The sequence below is a fragment of the Falco naumanni genome, chromosome 10, assembly GCF_017639655.2.
Source record: "Falco naumanni isolate bFalNau1 chromosome 10, bFalNau1.pat, whole genome shotgun sequence".
Taxonomy (NCBI): domain Eukaryota; kingdom Metazoa; phylum Chordata; class Aves; order Falconiformes; family Falconidae; genus Falco; species Falco naumanni.
Genome location: NC_054063.1, coordinates 11737635 through 11763707, shown reverse-complemented (window position 1 = coordinate 11763707; position 26073 = coordinate 11737635). Strand labels below are relative to the sequence as shown.

At 43.3% G+C, this 26073-nt stretch overlaps 2 protein-coding genes across 4 annotated transcripts in view; one reads left to right on the top strand and one right to left on the bottom strand.

The window, feature by feature from the left end:
- Nucleotides 1–1469: 1469 nt before the first annotated feature.
- TCP11L1 (t-complex 11 like 1) lies at nt 1470–19364 on the top strand. Of its 2 annotated transcripts, none has more exons than XM_040608637.1 (10): nt 1470–1578; nt 4904–5069; nt 7789–7921; nt 10908–11028; nt 11574–11794; nt 12875–13011; nt 13446–13642; nt 13998–14179; nt 15376–15548; nt 15763–19364. In XM_040608637.1, the coding sequence occupies exons 2-10, from the start codon at nt 4916–4918 to the stop codon at nt 15996–15998; spliced, it is 1554 nt and encodes a 517-aa protein (XP_040464571.1). In that variant the 5' UTR covers nt 1470–1578; nt 4904–4915; the 3' UTR covers nt 15999–19364. The 2 variants fall into 2 exon arrangements, with proteins under 2 accessions (XP_040464571.1, XP_040464572.1); XM_040608638.1 differs by lacking the exon at nt 1470–1578 and adding an exon at nt 2249–2398.
- A 2-nt stretch (nt 19365–19366) lies between these two features.
- Nucleotides 19367–26073, bottom strand: part of CSTF3 (cleavage stimulation factor subunit 3) — a 50754-nt gene continuing 44047 nt past the window's right edge. For both annotated transcript variants that reach the window (XM_040608635.1, XM_040608636.1), the window contains 6 exons: nt 24949–25018; nt 23444–23639; nt 21730–21883; nt 21236–21330; nt 21027–21087; nt 19367–20062 (listed from right to left, as the gene is read on the bottom strand). In XM_040608635.1, coding sequence (XP_040464569.1) covers nt 19860–20062; nt 21027–21087; nt 21236–21330; nt 21730–21883; nt 23444–23639; nt 24949–25018 — 779 coding nt within the window. In that variant the 3' untranslated portion in view covers nt 19367–19859. The remainder of the gene's footprint in view (nt 20063–21026; nt 21088–21235; nt 21331–21729; nt 21884–23443; nt 23640–24948; nt 25019–26073) is intronic.

Genomic DNA, 26073 nt, shown 5'->3' with positions numbered 1-26073 from the left:
AGATGTCACCAGCTGTAATTAGAAAAGAACTGGAACAAATTAAAGGCCTTTGGGTTTTCTTATGGCTGTATATTTTATCTGTCTAGTCTACAGTGGAAATCCCAAGCGGTGTAACAGCAGGCAGGGAAATGTATAGCGTGATTAGAGATCTAATTTTGACGCTTGTTATCTTTGGGATGGTGCCAGCAAAACTTAATTACTGTTGCAAGAAATTTTATTCGTACAGAGTGTTGATAGAGCTCTGTTATCTTGTTGGGGGGGGGGGGGGAAGAAGCTAGTTTGAGTGTGGGATCAAGGGTCATTTAATAACGAAAACAAAGTAATAACTGTTACAAAAACGTGTGGTGAGCTGGTTTTAGAAACACAATCCTATCCAAGATACTACTTGTGTAATACTACTCTGTAATGTATCAGTAACTCTTCAGTCAAGCAGTGGCAACAGACACCGCTACTAGAGCTTCTCCAGAGTGCTTTCTCTGAAAGTGAGATGGTGACTTGGTGCAGCAGGACAATGTGTTACTGTATTCTGGTGGGGGCTGGAAGAGAGACGTGTAAGAGTCTCATTCTAGTCAGTTAGAAAGGACTTCTAAAAGATAACCAGTTCTTGAAAACTAATAGTATGGAGGGAAGCGTAACCCTTCTTAGTAGTTATTTTTGGTAGCTATTAGTCTTAACTGAAAGCTTTTGATTGTAAGTCTCTCATGAAAAAAATGGCTTAAGTCACACTTCTAAAATGTGGGGTAGAAAGGTAGTTTCTGAGAATTTCTGATTGTTTAAGTTACTTACGTGCCTTTTCAGCAGAAGTACGTTCTGATCCTATACCCTGTAACATCGGTGTTGAGAGGATGAGATTTCTATGTAGAAAATTACACCCTGCCTCTGGGCATTACGAGTTCCAAATTAGACAGGGCTGCACTGTGAGTCGCTGCGTTGGCTTGGGTGCCCAGCTTGCTTTCAGGGACAGAAACGCAGTCTGTGGAGAAGGCCCGGGCAGGGGCATTTGCCCAAGGGCATGAGGCTGGGCCAGCACAGCCTTCTCTCTGCCTGGGAGTGATGCAGCCCATCTCACAGCACCTGCGGCCGAAGCTCGGCCGCGGGGCCGGTGGTGGCGGTGTGGGCCGGGTAGGGTGCTGAGCGAGCGCGGGACAGCCATGCCAGGCCTCCGCCCCCTTCCCTGGGGGCCGGGTGCATTCAGCCCCAGCCAGCGAGGCAGGCCCCGATCGCCGGTGCGGGCTGCTGGGGTGCGGCTGCGGAACCCGGGCCGTGGGCTCCCGCTCCCCGGCTGCAGCGGCAGCCCCGGCCCCGGGAGGCGGCGGCCAGCCGTGACACCGGGGGTCGCCCGCAGGCCCTCGCTGCGCCCGGCGGGAGGGGGCTGCTGGCCCCGCCCGGCGCGGGGGGGCGGCGGGGTGGGCCGGGCCGGCGGGGGCCGCTCCCGCACGGCCCGGCAGCCGCTGCGGCCCGCCTCTGCGCTGGGGCTGCTCCTCCGGCCCAGCGCGCACCGCCGGCCGGCAGCAGGGAACCGGGGCCGGCCGCCCGCCCCGCTGCAGCCGCTGCCCGCGGCCCCCGCTCCCGGCGGCGGTAAGGCGGCGAGGGGGCGGCGGGCGGCCGCGGGGCTGGGCTGGGCTGGGCTGGGAGGCGGCCGGGCCTGCGGCGGGCCTGGGGCGGCGGGGCCGGCCCGCAGCGCTGGAAGCGGCCGCGGGGCCTGTTGGCCGGGGGAGGGCGGCTGGGGCTTCTCTGTCCCCTTTCTGCTCCGTGACGCGCCCGCTGGGCGGCTGGCGGGGCACGCCGGGGCCGCGGTGAGGGGCTCGGTTCGCCCTTGCGAGCCACGCCGCTGTGGCTCCCTGCGGGAGCGCTGCGGGGCGGGGGGTGCCCGGGGGCGCGGAGGGGCCGGGGGTGTCCGGCACGGGGGTGCGGAGGGCCCGGAGGCTTCCAGCGGCCTGCACGGGGCGGGGTGGGGGGGATGACACCTCCCGAGGGAGCCTGTTCCCCTGGAACTGGGGCAGGGGCCATGCGGGAGCCCCGGCCGGGGTGGCGGGGGACACGGGGGGGGCCTGTGTTCTAACCGGCGGCGGGTGCGGCCCGGGCACAGCAGGTTCAATGGATGCTGCCGTGCCTGGGTGATCTGAGGCCTTTGCATGAAAAGAACCCGTGGAAAACGTTTTGTTTAAATTTTAAATTGCTGGGTTTTCCCTCGCGCTTCTGTTTTGATTAAATTATATATATATATATATATATAAATTGAAGGCAGGCACCAACATGTAGACTGTATTCTGTTCTGAGTCAGAAATGCTGCTGTGAGAGGAAAGGTGATGACCACGCGTTTGGAAGGGGTATTGTGGAGCGCATTCACCCAGTGGAAAGAGGATCTGTTCTGGATGTGTTCTGGCGGATAATAGCGGTAATCCAGCAGGAGAGAGCGGACTGTTGCAAATGCGACAGCTAAACCCCTGCGTGGGGCTGATTGCCTCCTTTGGTTGAATGGCCCAGCAGTTCTCATACCCGCTTGCCACAGCTGAAACGAGACCATTTTAAAACAAACAGTAGTTAAATGAAATCGTTGGAATTGAGACTGTAGCTCCTGCTGTGCCATGTTTTGGAAGGCGGTACTCTAGGATGTAGCCTGCACGGTAGGAGTGATGGCCTGGTGGGCACAGCTTGGGGCAGTGATTATGAGAGTGGTTATCGTCATTTATCTTCTGTGATTTATCTTCTGCGAGTCCTCAAACTTAACTGACACCTCAGTTTGCCCTCTGTAAGCAAGCTATAGCACAGTATTTCTCTACCTTTCTAAGGGTAGTGAGGATAAAGCGTAGCGAGAGACTGTAAGGCACTGTGAAGTGTCACGAGCATTAAAGACCTGAGTGGGTCTTTGGTTGAGTCATCTTTGTGCTTCAGATTTTGACTTCAGGAGGATGCTCTGTGGAAGAGAATGGATAAGAATAGCAACCGTCTAGTCTGGTTGTATGAACGGGGAAGCCTTTATGACAGCGCTTTTATTCTAACCAGATTCAACAACACATTTCCCTCCTCTGTTTAACCAGTCCTGTCTTACATTTTTGATTGCTACTGTTGGTATGATCTTCTCTGTTAACTGCCCCTTTATTAACAGAGCTACTTGTCCTCTTCCTGCTAGAGTGTTTGCAGCAACAGACCTTCTGTCTGCTAGACCTGAGGTCTGTTTCTCCTGGAGCACGTCACTGGTTTCCCACCAGTGGCTTCCCACTTGCAGGCTGGTTTGGATGCCTTGCATTGCACCTCACTGTGGCTGTCCCTGCCTTAGTTAAAAGGGTGGCAAGATGACTGCAGCTCTGCGCGAACTGTCACTTCCTTGTCCCAGCTGGAATTGTCTGTGCGTGTGAAGGGAGAGATGGTCAAGCCTTTGGAGCAGGTTCATCAGTGACTGTTCCAGCTAAAGGTGGAGGCTAATGCATGGGTCTAACAGTACCTGTACTGCTGTCTTGGTTTGCCTGTGTAATTTATCCCATGCTTTTTATGCTTTGTTTTTCTTTTCTAAATAGAAATCACGGTGCTGTGGACAGTGTGTTGTGGTGTGTATCGTACATCTAGCAAGATGATGATCCTGAGTCATGGCTATAGAACAAAACCATTCCTTACATGTACTGAGATTTCCGGAATCACATTGGTGCAATAGATTTAAGCACTGATGGAGTAGGGTTAGTTATTACAGCTGTTGTATGAAGAAAAAAAAGTAGATCTCAGTGCTGTGTTTTGCATTCTACAGTTGCTTGGTTACGCTGCATCCTCTTTGGTGTAGCCTTTGACATTGCAAGTATTTTTTTCCTAGTAGCTGTGAGGTGCCTCTGGAGGCAGTACCTCTTGCTGAGGGAGTCCTTCTATCAAATTTTGAAAGTGGGGATGGTGGGATACTAGGTGAGAGGGGAAGTTGTTTTCCCAGGAGCTAGCTTCGGGCCCTTTTTTTTGGAAGGCAGACTCTTCCTGACTTCCCGCTTCACAGAACATCCAGGTTATTTAATTGATTTAGAGACATCATATGCTTTTAAGATTTTTGTAAAAATGAATTCTGAACAGGATCTTCCTGTACGATAGAGAGTTTTCAATGTTAAGATATGCAAATTATATTCTTCAGAGTGAAATCTGAATATGAAATAAGTAAAGATAATGGATGGGGATGGTCATTTTTTCAGTGTAACTTTGGGTACACTGCAGGTATCTGTGATGTAATATTATTTAATATCTAATGTTTAATAAATAATATTTGAAATGCTTTGTGTTCTTTACTGTCCATATAAAAAAATCTATATGCATAAATCATGACTCTTCTATGGAAAGAAAACGTGGGAGTAGAGTTTTATATTCATAAAAACTGTTACTGCAAACACTCTAGTCCTTTTCCTGCTTCTTAATGCTTTTGGGTGACTCAGAGTGAAAACTTTTTATGTTCTGAGCGGTTGGGGCAGATCATAATTCAGGAGTACGTTATGTGGAGAAAGACAGTGTTGTATAGTGGGGAAATGTCTCATTTAACATAATCTTTCTGCAAAACATGTTTTTAATACTATTTTGAAGGTGTTTTTCACTGCTCTCTCATAAGAAATGCTAGGAAAATTAAATATATCTTTTTTTCTCGTCTGTAGGCATTATGGTGAGGGAACTGTTTCAGATTTTTGAGAACTTGCTGGGAATGCAGATTAAGTAAATGGTAGCTGTGTTGAAAGCATCCCATTTTATCTAAGATGGGAAGTGAGTCATTGAGTCCAGGTCACCTACCATTATGGGAATAACGTCATATAATTCCTCATAAGAATTCTTTCCTTCTTAGTTTTTTCTTCATCAAGAGAACTCCTGATGATGTTTACCCACTCAGCCATGTTATAAAGTGCATGTTCATTCACTTTTTCATCTTTTTTCTTTTTTGGAAAAGAACCAACTGAAAATGTCTCAGAATCCTGACAAGCCACATTCAAGTGAAGAAAAGTTGAGTGGTTTGGAGGATGGTCAAGAGGAGAGCGTGGACAACCCGGATCAGTCTATCAGAAAAAGAATACGACAGAGTGCTCCAGGGTCACATGGAGATGATACGTCAAAGTGTAAGCAAAAGTGCTTTATAAAGGGGGTAAAAAAAAAGTAAATTCTCTAACTATTTGGAGGAGACAATCCTAGCTTTTTACACTGTTCTGTGCAAGCTGGACTGTTCTGCAATTAAATATTGTGTGACTCCTGATCATTTGCTTTGAAACTGTAACACCTTTCTCGCTGTTTTGTTTTGGTACTTAATTGTACGCAATCACCGTGTTGCTCAGAGCCACATATATCTTAAATATCCTTGCATGTAGGCATGCATGTTTGCATACCTTTCCTGCTCATGGAAAGGATAAGCACTATTCCAGTATATTCTAGCTAAACTGTTGCTGCCGTTTGCATTATCAGCTGAACCTTCTGGATTGTTGGAGCCTCTGTTTCTACTGCAGGGCAAGGAAGGCTGTTATCGACAGACTAATGTCCTGTCACCCCCCTCCCAATACAGATAGAAAGTTGTGTTTTTAATTCTCATACTATTTCTAGTGTCAAGCAGGACTGCGTATTTTAAGTTTATTCTCAGGGCCTATTTTTCTTTGTCATTCTGCTTTTAACGTGAGGAGCTGGCTGCAGTATGGCTACCAGTTGCTTCTGGCAAATCTATAGATAAAACCAAGGGGAAGTTTTCTGGTCCCAGGGATTCAATTCAAAGAGGCAGAATTTCCCATATAACTAGTTCCAAGTTTCTGTAGAGAGTGTCTCGGCATGTAACATTTTATTTGTTACGTTCTTTTTATTTTTTAACAGTGTTCAGTGTTTAACAGTGTTCTGAGGGAGTTTGTGTTCTTGTGTCTTGCTGGTTGCCTGATAGGAGATGCAGTGTATGTACGGAGAGAGGCTATGAACACGTGAAACTAAAATGCATAGCACAGTCTTGCACTGCATTGTACCACAAAGAAGTCGCTGGTCTCAAGCCCTCGGCTTTTGTAAGGGAGCAGATCTAATATGAGAATGAAGTAACATGATTTAAGAGCCTTCTTTGGTAAATGAAAGAGTCTTAGCTTTTAGTGCATCCATTGCTGGAGTGAAGTCATTTGGCCGTCAGACAAGAGCACTCTCATTCAGCTGTAAACTTCGTTGTGCTGCTAGTTCTCAGAATATCAATCCTTGCTGTGTTCCCAGAGTCACTGTGCAAGATTAAGTTCCAAGCAGAATGAAATAAGGGTTAGGAGGGCTGCACAAAAAGAGCAAGATACCGATGACAAATCAGCACATTGGACCCACACGGTACGTGCTCGGAACAGCTCTGAATGGCAGGCAGATGATGGACAGCTACTTTAAAAAGACCTTTTATATGTTACTAGCTTAAGTCCAGTTAAACTGGGTTCTCAAATGAGACAGTCAAGATGGTTTGCCTAAAATATATCTCAGTGGACACAGGCCATGAAAATCCCTGGTTGGTTCCGTTCCTTCTGGGAACTGAATGAACTGCAGAGAGGGATCGCTCCATTACGGCAATTCCGTTGTGCCTTCTTCCCCTGCTTCTGCTCCACTAGGTGTTTTCTGGAGGAGCTGAGATGAGCCCTGCCATTCGTGTCTGCCTCGCCTGAGGACACTAATGATCTAGCCTTCTCCTTTTTCTCAGATATCTGGGAGCTGTGGTGGTGCTTCTGATTTTGACACTCACACAAACTGCTTGCACTGGTGCTAGCTAGCAGGAGGAATCTTCAAATCTTCACCGCTAAGTATCAGTGGCAACTTCCAGCTGGCTTCAGTGGGGATAGGATTACTCTGCTAACCAGCCTGCCCTACACCCTTGGCACCTTCTCTGCCTTCATATTGACTTGGTTTTAGGGCTGCGACACTTTCTGCACTACAGCAATGCCAGTAGTGTCCCAGGAGGATGTTATGTAGTAAAGAACAATTAGGAGCCATAATTCTCCAGTGCATCCAGGAAACAATTTAAGTTTTCTGAAACTGTCCCTGTCCCTCTTCTACCTTCTAGATTTCTACAGTCAGTCACTACACCTTTTTCTCCTGCCTAATGAAAACTGGCCTGTTTGCTTGGGTTTGGTGCTTCCTCCTACTTGCTGGTATGCCCTAGGGCCCAATTTGAAGCTGTTTGCCCATCCTTGTTAGTCCCAAATGCCTGCCAGAGGAAGAGGTCTTAGGCATTGGTGCTGGGACTAGGTCTTGACATCCTTTGTTGCTTGGATGGTGGCCTCTGGGGGAGAAAAAAGAGTTTGGAGAAGCGCCAGTTGCACTGGAAGCAGTGAGAATAATTAGCTGCTAGCGTGTACTGCTTAATGCTAATGGTGGTTTGTTTGCCGACTGCTTTAGAGATGAAGTCACTTCCTTGAAAAATATAAAATTGAAATGGCAACATCTGCACAATAATCAGTTAAGCAGCATAGTGAAAATACTAGTCTTTTAATGATTTCTTCCTACGGTATGCAGAAAGATGCTAAGTTGCTATGAAGCGGTCCTAAAGAAGTGGGGGTTTGGGTGTCGGGGTTTTTTCATTTTGTTTTTTTAAAAGAGCTTGATAGAAGTTGGAAGCAATTAACATACTGCGCCCGGAGTATCAGCGGGAGTTCACTCCTTGGTTTTCTGTAATACTCCAAACCTGTGTCATCCACCAGCTGGGAAAGGAAGGGAAGGAAAGGAGAATCTTCAGACGGTACTGTCTTTTGGCCCTCTGTACTGTCAAGGTGGAAAGAGTCCAAAAGTATTAGCAGTCTTTTTTCCACAGACTTTTGTAGATTACTGACAATTTAATTTACGTTGCAGCCAGTCCTCCTCGGCCTGTGTCGATAGAAGAGCTCATGGAAACAGCTAAGGGCGTAACCAACATGGCATTAGCGCATGAAATTGTTGTTAATGGAGACTTCCAGATAAAACCAGCTGAATTACCAGAACACAGGTAAGATCGTTACCAAATAGACACATAGATAAAACTTGCGTTTATAGAACTGCAGACCAGCTCTGGTGGATCAAGAAAAGGCTTTGGCTAGTATCTTTTCTGGCAATGCCTGGCAGGATGTAGGAAAGAATGTAAGAAGAAGGTGGTAAGCGTGCGGTTCTGCTTCCCCAGGAATGTGTGGGTGAAAGGTGAACCTCTAGGAGTAATTGTTTGGGCTTGTGTGGTGCAAATCCCAGTGTGGTGTGGTTTCTCTTTGTGTCCCCTTGTCCCAGGAGTCTGAGACTGCAGTTTTCTGATACCAAGTCTAGCTTCAGATGCAGGTGCACCCTTAGCATCTTTCAAGCTTTGACTGCCTGTGGGACTAAGATGAAACTGATCGTTTTAGCTTTTTATGTCTCTTTTTCCAGGGATTTTTTGGGAACAGATTCCTATGTTTTATTAGGTTAGTCCTTGCTCTTTTTAAGTTGAAAGTCTTTTCTTCTCTGTGTGACCTACAGGAATTCTGTCCCCTGGTGAGAGGGGAGAGGGAGAACAAAAGAAGCCGTGGTAATCTGGTCACATATTGGCCAGCGTAGCTGCCCCAGCCCTGTCTACAGCAGCTTCCTCTGCTGCTGCTCTTTCTCTCGCACACACAGAGATGTGGCTGGCAATGTGTTTCCTGGGTTGATGTGTGAAAGTGAGTGCATATTTTGTGGACGGAGTTTGGTCCACAGTGGCACCACTGTTGTCTGTATGTGTCTGCATTTGAGAGAGAGACCTCAGAGCATGTTACCTTCACGGGTGTTGCAGGAGAAGATGGCTTTTAAAAGACTGGCATTGGTTGTCCTCTATGGAAATTGGTCGTACTGATGCCCACCTCTGCCAAAACATGGTGATGTGGTTCCCGTTAGCAATGAGGGGTCGTTGCTTGAAACTAGAATTATCCCTGACAGAAAAGGCAGCGATGGGAACAGACTGATCTTCTCTTCTCACCTGGACTGTTGCTGTCTTTCCAGCTCTGACACCAGTGTATTGTACCAGTGGTGTTTTATTAGTGGCTGTGGAATGCTGAACAATAGTAACCAGAGAAAATGTGCTCATGCTGTTAATTACACTGAACCTCCTGGTCCCAGCAGGAATTGCCTTTGAGTAAGGGTTGCATGGAGCAGAAGAGGGCCTTTGCTAGACTTTGTTCACTTGTCTTGGCCTCTGAGTTGGTAGGAAGTGGAATCGTAGCCTCCTTAAATGCTGAGGACAAACAACATTGAGCTAGCACGTGACAATAGGCATCTGTTGTCCATCAAGACTTGGATATTTTAGAGCTCAAGCAATGATTTGATCTGTCTTCTCAGCACCGTCTGTCAGTGTGTGCCTTGTCTGTTAGACAAGCCCAGGTGGGGTGGTGCCGTCCTCCTCTGCTGCCTCACTTGCTGGCTGTGTGGAATTCACGTGCGGCCCCACGAAGCAAGACCTGTCTCTAGCCTGCACAAATGCTGCCTCTGGACCAAGCACTTGGCAAGTGGGCCTGAGACACGCAAAACTCATTCTCCTGTGTTATCCTCTCTGTCTCAGCATCTTTTGTGATAGGCAGTTGATGGCTAAGAATAAATGCTTCATCTGAAGTCCCACAGTTAAAAGAGTGCTATTTTATTCGGTGTCCGCTTCTGCTCCGTGTTCCTTCATGTGGATTTCTGATGTGAAAATGTGCTGTGAGAGCGGATAACTTTTCTGGTATGCCTCAGTGCCATAAAGTTGAATCTCAGCATTTTTCAGGGAAGAAGAAGGATTTTAGCATGTTTTCTGTTTTCCATCCTTTCTTCTTTCCCCAGTCCCTTAAAAAAAGAAAAACTAAAAAGAAAAAGAAGGAAAAGCTGAGGACCTATGCTGCACTTCAGGAAGTTGGGTGCTTTTCCTCACTGATGTTGAGTAGTGGCTGTAGTTGTTCACCTCTCTTCACCTGGCCACAGGAACAGATGTATCGTAGAGGTCACCTTGCTCAGGGGTGCCTGCGCTGTGTGATGGGCCAGGCCTGCTTTCGTACAAGATCCCGGTGTTTGGCTTTTGGGAAGGTTTTGTGTGCAGCTATTTACCGCCCAGGAAAGAGCAATCATTCAGATTGTGCTTGAAAAAAGATCCTGGAGTCCTGCCTGGGTGAAATGTCGGTGTGTCTCAGGCTTAGATCCCCCTGCAGCTGAACGTACGTGTAGAAGAGCGGTTGGAGAAGGCAGTTGTGGCTACTGTGCTGGCTACTTAGAGGGCCACGGGGCATAAGTGCCTCTGGGCACTGGCCGAACCTCAGCTGCACACGGAGGCAGAGGTGTTTGTCCTGGCTGTCCTTTGCGCGTGTGTGTAGGTGTGAGCGTTTGGCTTCTTCAGTGTTGTTAAACCCGGTGTGACCAGGAGCCAGGCTGCTGCAGAGGAGTAACTGTCAGTATTTTTGAATTAGGAATCGGTACTGAAGCAGTGGAAATTTTTATTTCATTGGATTTTTTACAGAAACTGAACTGGGCCTTTATCATGGAAGAGTTGCGATTTTCATGCAAAATGCAGAAGCTTTTGTGTCAGGGAAGCTACTTCATTTCTGTTAGGTTTACTTAATGAATTTTACTTTAGTAGAATTGCATCTACTTAGCGAGGCTTTTGAAAGGAACACGAAAACTGGTCTTTTCAAGACAAGCTGTAATTTGTGTGATTTTTTTTTTTTTTTTTATTATGGTTGTTTAGTTTAGACATAGCATATGATACTTTCATGGATTTTAATTTGTAGCTGCCTTTGCTTGTGTGTAACCTTTTATTAAGACATAAGCCATTCCAAATCCTATGTCCAGTTTTTCTTGCTTTTCTGAGTAACTTAAAATGACAGATTTCTTCTCTGTTAATTGTCATATATTCATTATCACATTATATTCATATTATTGCATGCTGTTCTTCAGGAGCTGCAGGTTATCTTTGTAAGGTGGTGCAGAGCCAAGTGTTGTTCTTTTTAACTGCTCGTATTTACCCACAGCTTAGAAAAAAAAGTAAGAGATATTGTGCATAAAGCTTTCTGGGATTGTCTGGAAGCTCAGCTAAAGGAAGATCCACCGACATATGACCATGCAATTAAACTATTGGGAGAAATTAAAGAGGTAAGATGACGTGATATCAAGGTAAATGATTGAATTTGAGTAGCTGTGTTGATATGAATGAGCAAAAGTGGCTGAAGTTTGGCTTTTCATAAAGGGCTCTCTTGGTCTTTTTCATTACTGTGAACATACGTAAGTTGTATAACCCCAGAGGAGACAATTGAATGTAAAAACAAATGCAAAGCCATGTAAAATGATTAAAAGGTAAATAATCCTAGTTTCATAATTCCGTGCTTCCTTCGTGTTACGTCAGTGCTACTACTTATGGAATCAGTGAGATGCCCCAACACTGGGCTGACAAAACCAAGCACGGTAGTCTGGAGTATGATCTGTACTGCAGAGTATTTACCACTTAGTAACTTCAGACTCATACAGAATGAGGTGAAATATTTGGAGTTGGTGAATGGTTGGTTTAAAAAAAAAATAATAAAAAAATTTCCACTTGTAAAGGGCAATCGGTTTAAATAAAAAGTGGTTCAGTAACTGTTTCCATCCTTGTAGCCTTTGATATGTAGAACTAAGGGACTGTTAAAATCTTTCCATTTCAGAATCTCCTGTCTTTCTTGTTGCCTGGTCATACTAGGCTGAGAAGCCAGATTACAGAAGTTCTCGATCTGGATTTGATAAAACAGGAGGCAGAGAATGGGGCCCTTGACATTTCTAAGTTGGTTGAATTTGTTATTGGGATGATGGGGGCTCTCTGTGCTCCAGCGCGAGATGAAGAAATTAAGAAACTGAAAGATATTCATGAAATAGTTCCTCTGTTCAGGTACTGAAATGGTATTTATTAGTCATGTTGAGGGTTCCTTAAATAATTTTACATGTGGGGTGTGTGTGGTGTGTGTTCCAGCAGGGTAAGCTGCAAATCTTTGTAGAAAATAAGTGATAGGGAAAGGGATATAGTTGTGGGGGTGAAGGGGAGAGAAGTCTTCAAGAAGTACCACCTTGGTTCTGGTGAATTGGGGTATTCGTTTGGCTCCCGCTTGTCACTGAAGGACATTCCTTAAATGCCAAATAGATATAAACCTTAAGATAGCAGGTGAACGGTCAGTTTGTATCAGAATTTAATAGCAGCAGCAGAAGGGGAAAAAAAGCAAGCAAGAGCATAGGAAAAAGGTATTACCGTTCTCCAACCAGTTTGTCCTTTCCCCCCAGTTTGAGGTCCACCACCCTGCTCCCTGTATAATATCCTTTCAGTTCTGAAGGGAGCGTACCTACCACGTCTGGGAGGGTGGAGGCTTTTGCTTTGTCACCATGAGAACAGTTGAATAGCTCAAGGTCTCAGTAGTTATAAGATTTCATTCACCTTGTTTTCTAATTCGATAAGCTTCCAGGAGTTCAGGATTGACTTGGCAGAAATGCTGCCAGCAGGAATTAGGTTGCTTTGAAATTGAGGTGCTTTTCTTTGGTGTTTTTTGTTTGTTCGTTTCTTTTCTTCCCCCGCCCCCCCCCCCGCCTTGGGTCTGATTATTCACTTCCCACTCAGACTGCCTTTATAGGCTGCCATCAGATAGCAGGCGAGCTGGGAAACCTAGGTGTCTTTTTACGTATTCAACATATGATATTGCATATCCTGGGAAGTATGATCTATGGAGCTAGTAAAGTTAATTCCATGGAAGGTATTTTACAGGAGAGCAAGATTTATTTCCTACTTGGAAGAAGCACATGCATGCACATACGTGCTTCCTCAAGCTTTCTCTCTGTCTCATGCTCGTAAATTGTTAAGCACCCTGTTAACGTTTCCCATGCATGTTTTTGCTCTTTCCTTAGACAATCTGTAATAAATCTTGTAAACAGTACCTCTTCAACATCTGCAGCCTTGAATAACTTTTTCTGTTTGTTTGTTTAGAGCAATTTTCTCTGTATTAGACCTAATGAAAATGGATATGGCAAACTTCGCTGTCAGTAGTATTAGGCCAAAATTAATGCAGCAGTCTGCTGAATATGAAAGAAGGAAGTTTCAGGAGTTTCTTGAGAAACAGCCAAGTATGACTTTGTTCCTTTCTTTCTTCCCCTCTGACCTCCCAGTAAACTGCGTGTCTTTGCTTGTAGATCGTGAAAAGAAATCAGATTTTCTTATAAGTTCTGGAATTCATATGGTAAATGACAGCTTGTGCCCCAAAACTGTGGTTTGAAAAAAATCTGCTGGAACAACAGTTCTGCACTTAGTACGCCGGAGTTCAGTTTCATTTCAATACAGTGTAGGGCATAATTACCTAGCATCACCTCACCTCCCATTTCCTCTAGCTGTGTCGTTTTAATTTTGTTTCAGATGTTCTGCTTAATGCAATAAATGAAATGCATGTCAATAACTTACATCATGGGTACTAGTTATGGGATTATTTGGAAATTATTGGTGGAAAACCCCAATTTTGAAAAGGAATTTTCTTAACAAGGTTTCTTTTTCCTTGCTTTTCCAGATTCTTTAGACCTTGTCACGAGGTGGTTGCAAGAAGCAGCAGATGATCTGGTAAAGCTGAGATGTAAAATGTTGCCTCCCCACTGTAGTGGTGACGGTGCCACTGGTGGAGCTTTTGCCTTGTCCTCCACAGCTGTCCAAAATCAGGCCTATCTGAAGCTCCTAAAGTGGGATCATGTAAACAGGCCTTTCCCAGAAGTAGGTTTTCAACAGAAAAATTTATTTCCGTGCTTGTTCTGGTTTTTCTATTTCTGGTGTATAACAGAAGCTGTTTGGATTTGTAGCCTTGCAACAAGTACAATACTAAAACATTTTTCTCTTGATTGAGAGCTCCTGTAGCTCTCCTGTCTAACAGGTACTTATTTTTCAGAATTGAAACTCAGTTGGGAAAGAGGAGTTAAATCTTTTCATTTTGTTCCTGATACTTGCCTGCTGAGCACGTGCTGCTCTTTTCTGTCTTGTAATTGCTGCTGTGAATAGGTGGGCAGCGTGATGTCACTTCAGAGCCCAGCAGACTGACTTTATTCTGTCCTGGCTTCCTCACTCCTTGCAGACAGTGCTGATGGACCAGGCTCGCTTCCAGGAAATACAGCTGGAGCTGGAGCAACTCCTCGTGATTGGGACGGTCCTCCTGGTCACATTCGGTGCGGCAGGCTCGGCACTCGTGGATGTGCCTGGATTTGCTGAGAAAATCAAAACCATTGTCAAGGTGCTGCTGACGGGAATGCACCTGCCGTGAGTATCGCGTAGTCCTAGTCACACAGGCGTGGGCACAGTTCTGTGTTCACCGGGGTGAACAGTCAGTTGAAGCCTCTTTCTGCCTGTGGCCTGCAGAATATATAGAGGGAGAGATGGGGGCTTTTTATGAGGCCAGGATGACAATTTTTTTTCAGCTTACTCAGACAGAACAATCTTTTCTAGCTCTGTTCTTTTCTGATACGTACTGTTGCTTTTTTCAGAGCATGTTTTTCATGACGCTTGGTTGGCACGTGAGAGTGCAAGTAACTAATGATGCCCACGGCTTGGGCCAGGCTCCCTCAAGGGTTTGAGTGCGGTGCAGTAAGCTGCTTGCACATTTAGAATGGTTGCTGCACACCTTACGGGTTGGTAACTCTAGAAGAATGGCTGCAGAAGCATGGCCTTAGAGTCTCTGAAGATCTGCACAATCCGGGCCTGGTATTAGAATAGGCCTGTAATCAGAATTGTACTGAAGTCGCTGTGCTGAAGTTAACAAGAAAGGTGGCCTTGAGCTATTCTTGAATCCTGAGACTGAGTAATTACGTTGTGCCAACAGGCCGTGGCTGTAACAAGCTACAGCTGCTGGGAAAGCAGGTGCAGGGCCAAGAAAGATAGGGAGCGGTATGGGAATATGGGGAGTAACAAACTACAAGGCTGAAGCACAGCAACACAATTAGCTACATGGATAGAATGCTTATTTTAGTCATGATAATTAGGGGGGTGAGACCCACGCGTGTTTAGAGACTACTAACCAATTATATTTCTGCTTTACGAATATGCATGTGTATCGGTTCTATATAAGTAGTGTTAGAAACTAATAAAGTTGAGCACGATGCATAACTCATATTGAGCGTCTTCTTGACTCCGGCGAGCCCTTCTTCCAACAGGTAACAGGTTTTTGTGTTAGTCAGAGCTGTCAGTGTAGGCCAGAAAATCAGCTCTTGCTTGTACGGATTGTTCAGGCAGGCTGGAAATATTTAATGCTATCCTACCTCCTTGTTTCGTATCTCAACTTTATTTTTCATCTATAAAAGATGTAGTATTGTTTGTAGTTCTGGCTTTATCTGGATTACGCTTCTTCCATTACATTTGATAAGTAAAGCAACTATAATTGGATAGTTTATTTTTAAAAGGTGGGGAAAAAAAGTCAATAACCCATATAGTGAAGTAATGCTCTGCTCCACGTTCTCTAGCTCCTTTAACCTGAAGGAATCTTTGGCTACTGTCGGCGAAAAGGTGTGTGCTGAAGTTAACGGCTGCCTTTCCCAGCACGGGTTTACACCGTTCTCAGCTGAGAGAGAGACTGTCCTGAAAGGACAAATCCAAGCCGTGGCCAACCCGGATAACACCATATGCAAGCTAATAGGTACGCTTTGACAAAAACGCTCTGCTCTCAAGTGGCTCAAGCTTGTCTGTCTTTGTCCAACGGTTGGTGGCACGTGGTGCATGGTTTCTCGTTTAGTCTGTTTCAAGTACTTGTTTTCTGTGCTCAGGCTTTCTGTGTTTTACGTGAGAGATGCTGTTTCTCATTGACTATCTCTTTCGAAAACAAACCAAAACCCTTGGTCCCATTTTTCCAGATTCTCGAATTCAAAAGTTTCTGGAGAATTATCTTGCATCTAGTCACCAGAAATCGTTACCTGCTATTCCTGGAGGATTAGGCCCTATTCAAAGAGAGCTGGAAGAGGTTGCTGTCAAGTATGTTCGTCTTGTCAACTACAACAAAATGGTCTTCAGCCCTTACTATGATGCAGTCCTTGGCAAAATACTGACTAAGGAAGAATCCCAATTTGTAGGGAAGTCAGAAGAATCGTAAAACCAGTTTGTATGCTACAAATTACGGTATTGTCAGCTATTTTAAAAAATCGCACCAATATTTGTCTAGGAAAACAGCTTTCCATGTAAATACTGGTTCCTTTTAATTCACTAGCGATGATTGGTGAGGAAAATACCTGAGATGCAAAAGGGGTTCTGAAGTAAATGGTGGGGGAGAGATGCATTTTTAATGTAAGTATGCAACCTCGGGGGGGATGTCTTGGTAGTTTTCTGGCTGCAATTTTTAGATTTTTGAGCTGATGCTAGGTAGGACAAGTTTAAGAACCAAACTTTGTATGTAAGTGGCTCATTTTAGGGCATTTTACTCTAATTTACCGTGAGTTTAGTTTAATTAATCCGGAGCAGGTTAGCAGTGGTCCTTCCCAGAAGGGGTGATTTGGCTTTAAAAATATCTTACTTTAAAGACTTAAGCAGAAAGGTAAAATTCTAGATAAGAGAAAATTTAACAGGCAAAAAGCAAAGCCAAACAGCACTTTATTGTAACATTATGGTTAGTACGGTAGGCTACTAGTTTTTTCTGCATTTTACTGCATTTTTAATAGCATTTTTTTGCTGTTTACCTGCAGATGTTACAAAACACATAATATATTTTTGTAGCAAATTTTCTGGTTATTGGGTAACTGTCCTCTGCTATGTACAGTACTTACAAAGGTGGCAATCTTATAGATTGCAGCTGTATTTATCTCTTGTAAAGACTTCAGAAGGGCAGAGCTAAAGTGTTTTGATAAAAGTGGCATTTCTTACCTTTTTTTTGCTAGTAGTTTACTCCTTTTTATGTGAAATACTAATTTTAAAGTAAATCTTTGTCATTTTCAGAAGGCAGATTTGAAGTGTGTGAGACTTTAGGCTGAAAATTTTACTTGTTTTTTATAACTGCAACTGGAGATGGTTGCATATTCAATCACGTCTTCAAAAATATCCAGGAAGTGCAAAGCACTATCGGAAGGATAAGTGATTTTAATGTACTGTGAAAAGTGAATGATTTCGTGTTAGTTTGAATATACAGGGAATATTTTCAGTAGAAGATTTTTTTCACTTTGTAGAGGTGTTCTTGAAAAACTTAAACTAGTTGTAGGTTTTCAATTTAAATAGCTACATGTTGTACAGATGAGTGTTCACAGAAGAGCTCAATGATCTTACAGCCTTACCACCATTTCGGGCTCAGCTAGGAGGCGAGTTCGTTTGAAATTTTCCTCGAGTTGAGCACAACGCTGTACTACAGTAATCAAAATTTGATGATTTTATGAAAGCAGAGTTCATAGTGATAAACAGTAAGTGTCCCAAGTACTAGACTATCCAAAATAGAATGTATTGTAGTCTTCAACAAACCAACAACGAGTATGTAAAAGAAATAAATAAAAGGGCCCTTTTATTGCTAACATCCAGGTTCATTTTATTAATCAACTAGTCAACCAAAATAATAGCGCTTCTAGAAGGAAGCACTTGATTATGTATTGGTGCTGATGCTTCCCTTTCCGGTTTTCCTTTAAATGTTAGCGTGCAGATAGCTGCACTAACTTTGAGTTTGGAGGAAGGTGGGGTAAGTAAGACCTTTTATTCCGTACTAGCCTATGCAACTATAAAACACATCTTTTCTCATTCATTACAAACCCCCTTCCCCATGGGGAAAAACCCAACAACCTACCACAACCCTGTCAGAGCTCACCAGCTCAGAGAAATGATTTTTCTCTTGGCTAAATGTACTCGGATAGTAAAACGGATGTCTGTCTTCGATAACTCAGAAGCGAGTAAGCTGGTTAGCCAGAAGAAAGAAATTCTGCGTAGGTTTTTGGTGTGGTCTATTTAATTATTTGAATCAGCAAAGGGTACTACAGAGGTCTTCAGAATGGCTGCATCTGCTTACCGTACTTTGTTATTAGTGCAGGATCCACGTCAAAATACAGCCTATAGCTCTGCAGCTCCAAAAAATGAATTCAGTAGTCTGCGTGACAAAAGAAAGAGCTACCAGAAACATTATTGCTAGGGATTAAAAAGAAATAACTAACTAAGACAAAGCTGTTTTCGTTTTTGTTAAATGAGAGTTGCAGAAGTTACAAACCGCTGCTGTTGCGTTATACTGCAGTATCACCTAGTAGCTGCCTTTAAAGGCCCCTGTGAATGATGCATACTACAAAAATTTAGATGCTATAGGGGATGATCTCCAGGATCAGGAACAACATCAGGGTGAAACCACATACGTCTCAAAGGCTTTTCTAAGTACGTGACTGGTGCCAGAACGAATAGGGCCGCATTATCAATAGATAAAACTGTACTTGCTTAATCTAGGAGATGGCTGCTCCCGGTTCTGGAATTCAGGGTCTGGATGTCCACGATGGCCAACTCCTGCTTACTCTGCCCTCGAAGCATGGATTCTGTGGCCACTAGTGCAGGCGTATTGCTCCCAGGGTCGATGCAGTAAGTCCCATCTCTCCTTGCAGAGCAGGTTTGATCCTAAGACCTCACAGAGAAAGCAGCGCAGTACCCACATCTGGCCTCAGTCTTACCTTTGGGGGTACCGCAGTGGGAACAAGTGCCTCCGGGGGGGGTGTCCTAGGCCTTTCAACAGGAAAGATCTAAAGAGACTGTAATAAACACCCACAAGTGCAAATCACATTAAGTGATTTTCCAAGGCTGTTATTTTTAATGATAGTGGTTGACAAATGGTTTCTTTCCATCTTCTTTAAAAGAATTAGGGAAATACGATTAAGTGGCAAAGCTAAAAAAGGAATTCCAGGATTGCTAAGGCCAGCCCCTCCCTCCATGACAACATTTCTATGGCTATAGGTGCGCTGGCTGTTTCACCTTTTAGCCTGGTAGATCAGAGTGCTGACCTACAGTCATCTGTACTGCTGATGGCAGGAATAGATTTCAACTTGTCCGAGTATCTGAGTTTCCTGTAGTCCACAGGGGCTCTTATGGTCTTACCAGAATACAATTCTGAACGGTCCAATTCTTCAGAAGTTCATACAGCGTTTTTGTTGGCTTGTTTGAAAGTAACTGGTTAAACTATGTAGCTAATACATTAACATTTAGCTTTGTATATTAAGTGGAAAGACCAGTGCAGTTATCCAGGAACGGACTGTGTTAGCAGTGCTCCTGGACAATCCAACCCACCTTAGAAATATGTACCGAGTTTGTTTTACGATGCTGTCTTCTTCTTTAAACAGTCATGGAATTAGAAGTATACTGTATCCTCTAGAAAAATGGAGGGGGGGGAAAGCTAATTCTAATATGTATGCTCTGATCCATTTCCTGTGATGGTCTTTATTAACATTGCTTTTGAAGTGGCTGAGTAATATTTAAGAAGTAACTTGTTGTGTTTGAATAAAACCAGAATGAGGCATGATGTTATGGATATCCTTTTATTTTAAAGGAATGTTTTTTCCCATTTTCAACTACAAAACAGATTCCATACATTCTGCCATAAATAAAAACGAACAATAAGGCAGGACACTACATGAACAAACTGAGAACAACTGTTTTCCAGAAAATGTGAATTAAAAATGCTTCACAAGTATAAGCCATCCAGTTTTTAAAATAAAACTGTTGAAAACCCACAAGATTTCAAGTGGTAGATGTGAACACCCTTGAAGAACAAAATGCAGTTTTGACATTTTGCACTTTTGGTTTTGAAAACCTAGTTTTGTTCAGAGCATGTTCTAAGGTTGTTCTGGCTGTTTTCGGATCAAGAACCATATGGGAGAAGAGGCACCACAGTAACAAAACCATTTTCAAGATTTTTTCGTTTGTTTGTTTGCAGCTGTCCTTTTTAAATGCTTGACTTTTAAGAGACTGACGGATTCAATACAAGTCTTTATCACAGTAGAACTCCAAACTTGTTTCACCGGATTCTCTTTTGCTGCCGTGCTCTGTAAATGTCGTGTACGGGGGGAACTACAGATCCTTTCTCCTCATCGTCATCAGAATCTTCATGTGGTCTCTTAACAGCCTTATTGAGCATAGCGTTATTTTCCACAGGTCCGTTGCCTTCCACGGCTATTTCAGGTAGGCCTCCGGTAATTATTCGTACAGCTTCATCGACAGCTTTAGAAAGAGAGCAAGATTAATTTGTGAAAGTAAATTCCTTCATCAGAAACATCAAGATAGATCGTTGTGGAGAATGCTGGAACATGAGAGGTTTTCCTACCCTATTCTCCTACAATTGTTAAGAATTTTTGGTTGTCTAAAACTCTGAGCTATGGCAAACATTAATTATAAAGTAAATGCTGCTGCTTCAGCGTGAGACCTCCCTTTACACAAGTACTGAGGTCATTTGCAAGCATAATAAAATCAAAAACCCTGTTAGGGAAGCAGCGTAACTAGTTCATGATTCATCAGAAAGTATGCACAGCAAGTCAGTTTCTGCTTATCAACAGAGAAAGCTTCAAAAAGACCCTGTATAATTCAAATAGATGTTTTATTTCCACTCTAAAAGAAGTTAAATCCTAGCTAGCTTTGCATTTGCTCCTTAAACTAACAGAAGGGGTGAAAAGCAGGTTATTATCATCTGCCATAGTTTACATGGAGCCTGGAGTATGGATCTGTCCTGGTTTTATGTTTCAGAATTCTGCCTTCTTTGCAGGAGCTCAGGAAACACTGCTCCTGAGTTGTTCTCAAGCACTGCAACAGTGTGCATTCAGTTACGCCTTCCAATGAACTTTACCGTACTGCAAATTCATAATTTAATGTTACAGTTACAATCCTGCCTTGCTGCTTTTAAAGGATATCCTGAACTTCTTCATTTATTTCTTTTAATGGCTACCACCAAAACGTTATTAAGTAGCAGCTGGTGATTTTCAGCTTTTTGACTTTTTGATCTTCCCAGAGTTGAATGTACAAACGTGTCTATGCAGATTCCAACCTACAAACGTAGCCAGTTCAACAGTATACTCTTAAATAATAATTACGCATCTGTAAATGAGGTCTGGATTTTAGACAGCAATATCCATATGTAAAACAAAGTCATATGCAGCACTATCACAGACTCCAGAGCGAACAAATAACTTACTGTCTGGAAGTTTGCATCTTCTAAATATCTCCATGAGCTCATCCACTTGAACAAAGGGACCCTGGATTGTTACCCCCCCGCCCAAAAAAAAAAAAAAAAAAGAGAAAGTTTAGAACATTATTTTCAATAGAGTGATACACACTGTGGTTCTGTTAAAACAGAACCTCTTCTACAACTTCGTCAAGTTTTCAGAATTCATTAAAACAAACCTGAAAACAAACAGGAGGTGGCAGGAGCTTCATGAGGACTACAGCTGCCGGTGGAACGGGAAATACACCACCCGGGACAGGATGTAAACCTGGAGCTGTGGGGAAAAAACCTGTATGAAGCCACTGCAAGACAGCTAGACTCGAACTGCCTTTGCAGCACTATTATTTGATGCAAATAATTACTACCCTGTCACTTTTCCCTCTACTAATTACATATTGTTTAGTCAGTGATCTGAGGTCTATAAGCAGTGTGTGTAACAGCTTATTACCATTTACCAGACCTCAAACTACTTATATTTATTTCCATGTGACCTTAGTATTCAGTAAAGTACATACGCCTTTAGCAAGCCAATTAAATAACAGCCTAAAATTTAAGTACGCGTTCAGATGACTGAAGACTAGGAAAGTCTCTGTGATTAGGTTTGCTAAACACAGAGGTTAATAACTTGCTGCCAGGTGAAATATAACCACTTCTGACTGAACATCTGACTTACGTGCTAAGTGCCTTGGCTGAAATGGAATCATTTGTTGAGTGTCTGGTTTGGGGTATTCAGGTTTTCTGTCTACTTCGTCTTTGAGAACAGGCACGATGGAAGGTGCAACCACAGGGTCTGGAATTATAGCTGCCAGCTTGGCACGGGAGACATCCTGCAAAAGCCAATTAGAGAGCACTGAGCTTGGCATGATCATGTTGCTGGTTTAAATTACAGAACAAAATATCTCTCCAGACCAGTCGCTTATTCTCACTTTGTCATCATTATCATTTCAGATGTCCTCTTAGAAGGCCATCTGGGCAAAACTTGCACATTTTCATCCAATATTTTAGTCCTGCAGTGTCCCAGCTGGGAGTGGAAACACTTGGTTTTGTTACTGAATGGGACCATGTTTGTCATTTTTGAGTAGGTCCTTTTTTTGGGTTAAAAAGATTTAGGCGAACAGGTGCAGACCACTAGGCCTTCACAACTATGATTTCTCCCTCATTTCATTCCCTAGATTGCTTTAGCTGGAAAAGAAATAAAGCATAAGGCAGTCAGCAGGTGTGCAAAGCATCAGTTCAAACAGGATTATGTTTTGGCACATTATAAGCAACAGAAATCAGCCTGAGGGCTAAATCACCTTAGGTACGCACCAACTCGTGGGCGTTTATCAAGATGTGTTCCTGGCAGCACACCTGGAGCTTCAAGGTAACTTTGTCCTGACTGCATTAAGAGTATTCAGTGGCTCAGCGTGACTCTTATTTCCACCTATCTGATCATTTTACAAGTGTGTGAAGACCAGCAATTCGGCTGCTTTGCTAACTTTAATGACTTCTGTATTTTTCCAAAATTACTTTTCTGTGTAAGAAATAAACGGCAGCTGAGGCCCTATTTTTGAGATCGGAACTGAAAGCTCTCTTCCTGTTCACACAAATGGGAAACAGCAGTTCCTCTAACAACAGAGCTGCTTCTGCTTCTCTAGCAGCCTATTTTACACCATGTTTGGGTTTTTTTTTTTTTTTAATAATAAAAAAATCATTATTTGATTCTATTCTAATGGTTTCCGAAGTGTTACGGCCTTCCACATGACTAAAATAGAAGTTAAAATACATGTGGTCAGAAACCTGATGGAAGACCACCAGATACGGGTCCCTGGCCTAGACTTAAAATTCCAAATAGCAGCACTAAAGCACTGTAGCCATAATAAACGACTGAAAAAAAGCAGGCAGCCACTGATCCCTACGGATAATTTTCCTCAGCCACTTGCAGCAGTCACTGGGACTGCAGCGTGCTTGTTCTGATACAGTTCTCAATGAAGCGAGCGGAGTTTTGCCGGCTGGAGTGGAAGGGCAGCCCGCAGCGTTTCATACAGATGAGCTGATTCTACAAGCTTCCAAAAGAATTTTGGTTTTTGAAGGGGCTCAGGTTTAAGTCGGAGGCCTGTAGCGGAGTGGCGACGGCATTAACGCATCACCCTTTCCACGGGAAGATGAGGGGTAAATATGAACACAGAAGCTGCATCTGTTAGTCGTGTTCCTGGCTCCTTTCTGCCCTCGGCCCACGGTGCCCGGCACTCTGCTGGCCAGCAGGACAAGGAGGAGGCATCCCAGGCCTGCTCTACCTCTTTTCTATCAAGGGAAAAAAGCGTAAAGCAAGTGCTAAACAAGATACTGCTTCAGTTTGCTAGGACTGAAAAGAATAACAGTAAAATGAAGCGCTCTTACCCACTTACCTTATAACCAAGGGCCTTCAGTTCGCTAGCAGAGCAAGGGTACAAATCCATGAACTTATACCTGTCTACCAGCAGAGCTGTTTCTTTACCCTCATATTCTTCCTTGAATGCTGTAAACCTCCGTTTTTCAACTTTCAGTATACTAGCTAGATCACCAATGTTACTTTCAAAAGCTAAAAACCGAGCCCAGATCTCCCTATAAAAGAACAGATAAATAGAGAGTTGCTGAAGGAGACTGAATTACTGAGCATGACCCAATTAAAAAACAGATGAGAGGAGAGATTGAAGGAGGTGATCTGGGAACACATGACCACTTCTATTATTTACTTTAGATGCATCTATAACATGCATTACCTTCCCAGTGCCTTATGTATTTCTGTAGAAGCTTTCAATCTAGTGAATTGTAAAGGCCTTTGTTATGGAAAGGAAGGGATTAGAAAGGTGTAAATGACTTCAGCACTCGAGGTAAGTTTTTATCATCGATGTAAGATGCACAAATAAACTTTACTCATCCCGCTACACAGAATCTCACTCTGATCCTGATATGTGAAGGACTTTTCATATGATTTGGTTCCTTGGCACAGACTACCAAAATCTAGCAGGCAAGAGCAATACGCTGTAACACAACAGGCAGCACTTCCAGAATTTTACATTGCTCCAAATATACAGAGTTACTGCTTATTTCTACGTGGAAAATCTCCTACATAACTTAAGCAACATCTGACTGTATTTCTGGACTTGATTCAACCTTCACTTTAGCTCTGGAGTTCACCTTCGAGGAAGATTCAGCTTTTAAATTCTTGCTTTTTCTCACTTTTAAAATGGACATAAAAATACTTCTCACAAAGCATCAGAATTAAAGTGCAGAATGAACGTGCACAGCACTGTGATGTTTGATTTCTCAGTTTTGATGCCTATGTCTACCACAATAATAACGGTGAACACTTGGACTGCTGAGGGTTTGACAAGCATTTTTTCAGCAAAATAAATTTTAAAAGTAGTAATGAAATTGTGGCGGTGAGTGGTTAAAGCAAGCCTTTTCTGGTTCTTTCCCTATTTTATTTTCAGTTGGCTGGGAGCTGTTCGGCATTCTCCTTAATAAATTCCTGAGTCGCCTTCTCTAACATAACGCTCCTAAAGATGGTCTCAGCTCCCCCTCCCATCTACCCAACGCACATGTCTGGTGAGCGATACACATCATTAGCCACGCCACCTGCTCACACCACGGAATCCTCACTGTGCAGGAGGGTTCTGCACTCCATCCCCAACAGTCCTGTGTCAGTGAGGTTTTAAAGGCAATAAATTAACAAACTTCACTGCAGGTGGGATGGGGACTTTCACAAACCTGCCACAGTTGTTACTGTTTTAGACAACATGAAGAGGGGAAGGAACATATGTACCTAATTTTGTCCTGCTGTTCATTTTTCTAATTTCTTTGGGGTGTTTGTTGTTGCAAGGGGTTATGTATCTTTTTTAGTGTAGTGAAACTGCTTTTGCAGACGTACCCAGATTTCTCAGGTGGAAGGCTCCCTGAAGTTAAAACACGTTCAAACAAAACTCTTGTATTATTGTCCTCTTTAAAAATAGAAAGAAAAAAAGAAAAATCACACTGAGTAAAATATATTAAAGACAACTTAAAATCATGTCCATTCAAAGAAATGTTTACATTGAATTAAATGTACAGCTGACATTCTGATACCTGGATTTGAATTTCAGTAAGTAGAAAAAAAATCTTAACGCCTACTTTTAAATCCTTGTTAATGTTAAATGTTAAATCCTACGGTGAGTTTGTTATTTCAAAGTTTACTTTTGTTGATAGCAACAAACCCATCCTAATACAAGTTCTTTTGTAACAGCACACCTACTGCTTGGCATCTCTTCAGGTTCTCTTTTTTTTTCCATTTTCTTTGATTATCACAAAGGCATATCTCAGTAATTTTACATTTGGCCTTTCCATTCATTACTTTCCTTTTAAATATGCTTGTACATTTCTCAGAAGTCCTCCCAAAATCACTAGACCTGGTTCCCAGTGAGCAGTCAGCCTTTGTACATTACCAGCTGGGGGAATGGAGTGGTTTGGGGGGTTTGTTCTTAAAACTGCTACCTTCTGCCCTGTCTCTCTCGCTGTCCATTTTACCACGTCTTACATTTACAGGAGTTCAGAGATCAATTTTCTTGGGTTTTTTTTTCAGTCAGCTGGGTTGCTAAGACAGAGCAACACACCCGCAAGTTTTAAGATATTTTTTTCTGTTGGCAGTCTATGGAAAGGCATTGCAAATATTCACATAGAGTGAAAATAATTTCTTGCAAAGTTAAATATACTTTCACAGGCCAAAAAAAAATCCCTGTTCACAGGAGAAAAAAAAGCTCTAAATCTGTTCAAACTTTCAGAGCCTGGGGCAAAAACCCCCCACACCTATTGTGGTCTGACAGGAGAGACTGACATGCCTGGTGCCTACAGATTGCACTGGGAGGGACAGAAGATCCCGCAGCGCAGCGCTCCCACCACCGGCGTGGAGGCTGGCCGATGAAACTAGCAATTTGTAATAAACCCCAGATTGTGTTACACCTCTGTGTTCTTCTGCTACAAATACTGAGCTAGAGTATGGAATGCTTTAAGAAATACCTGA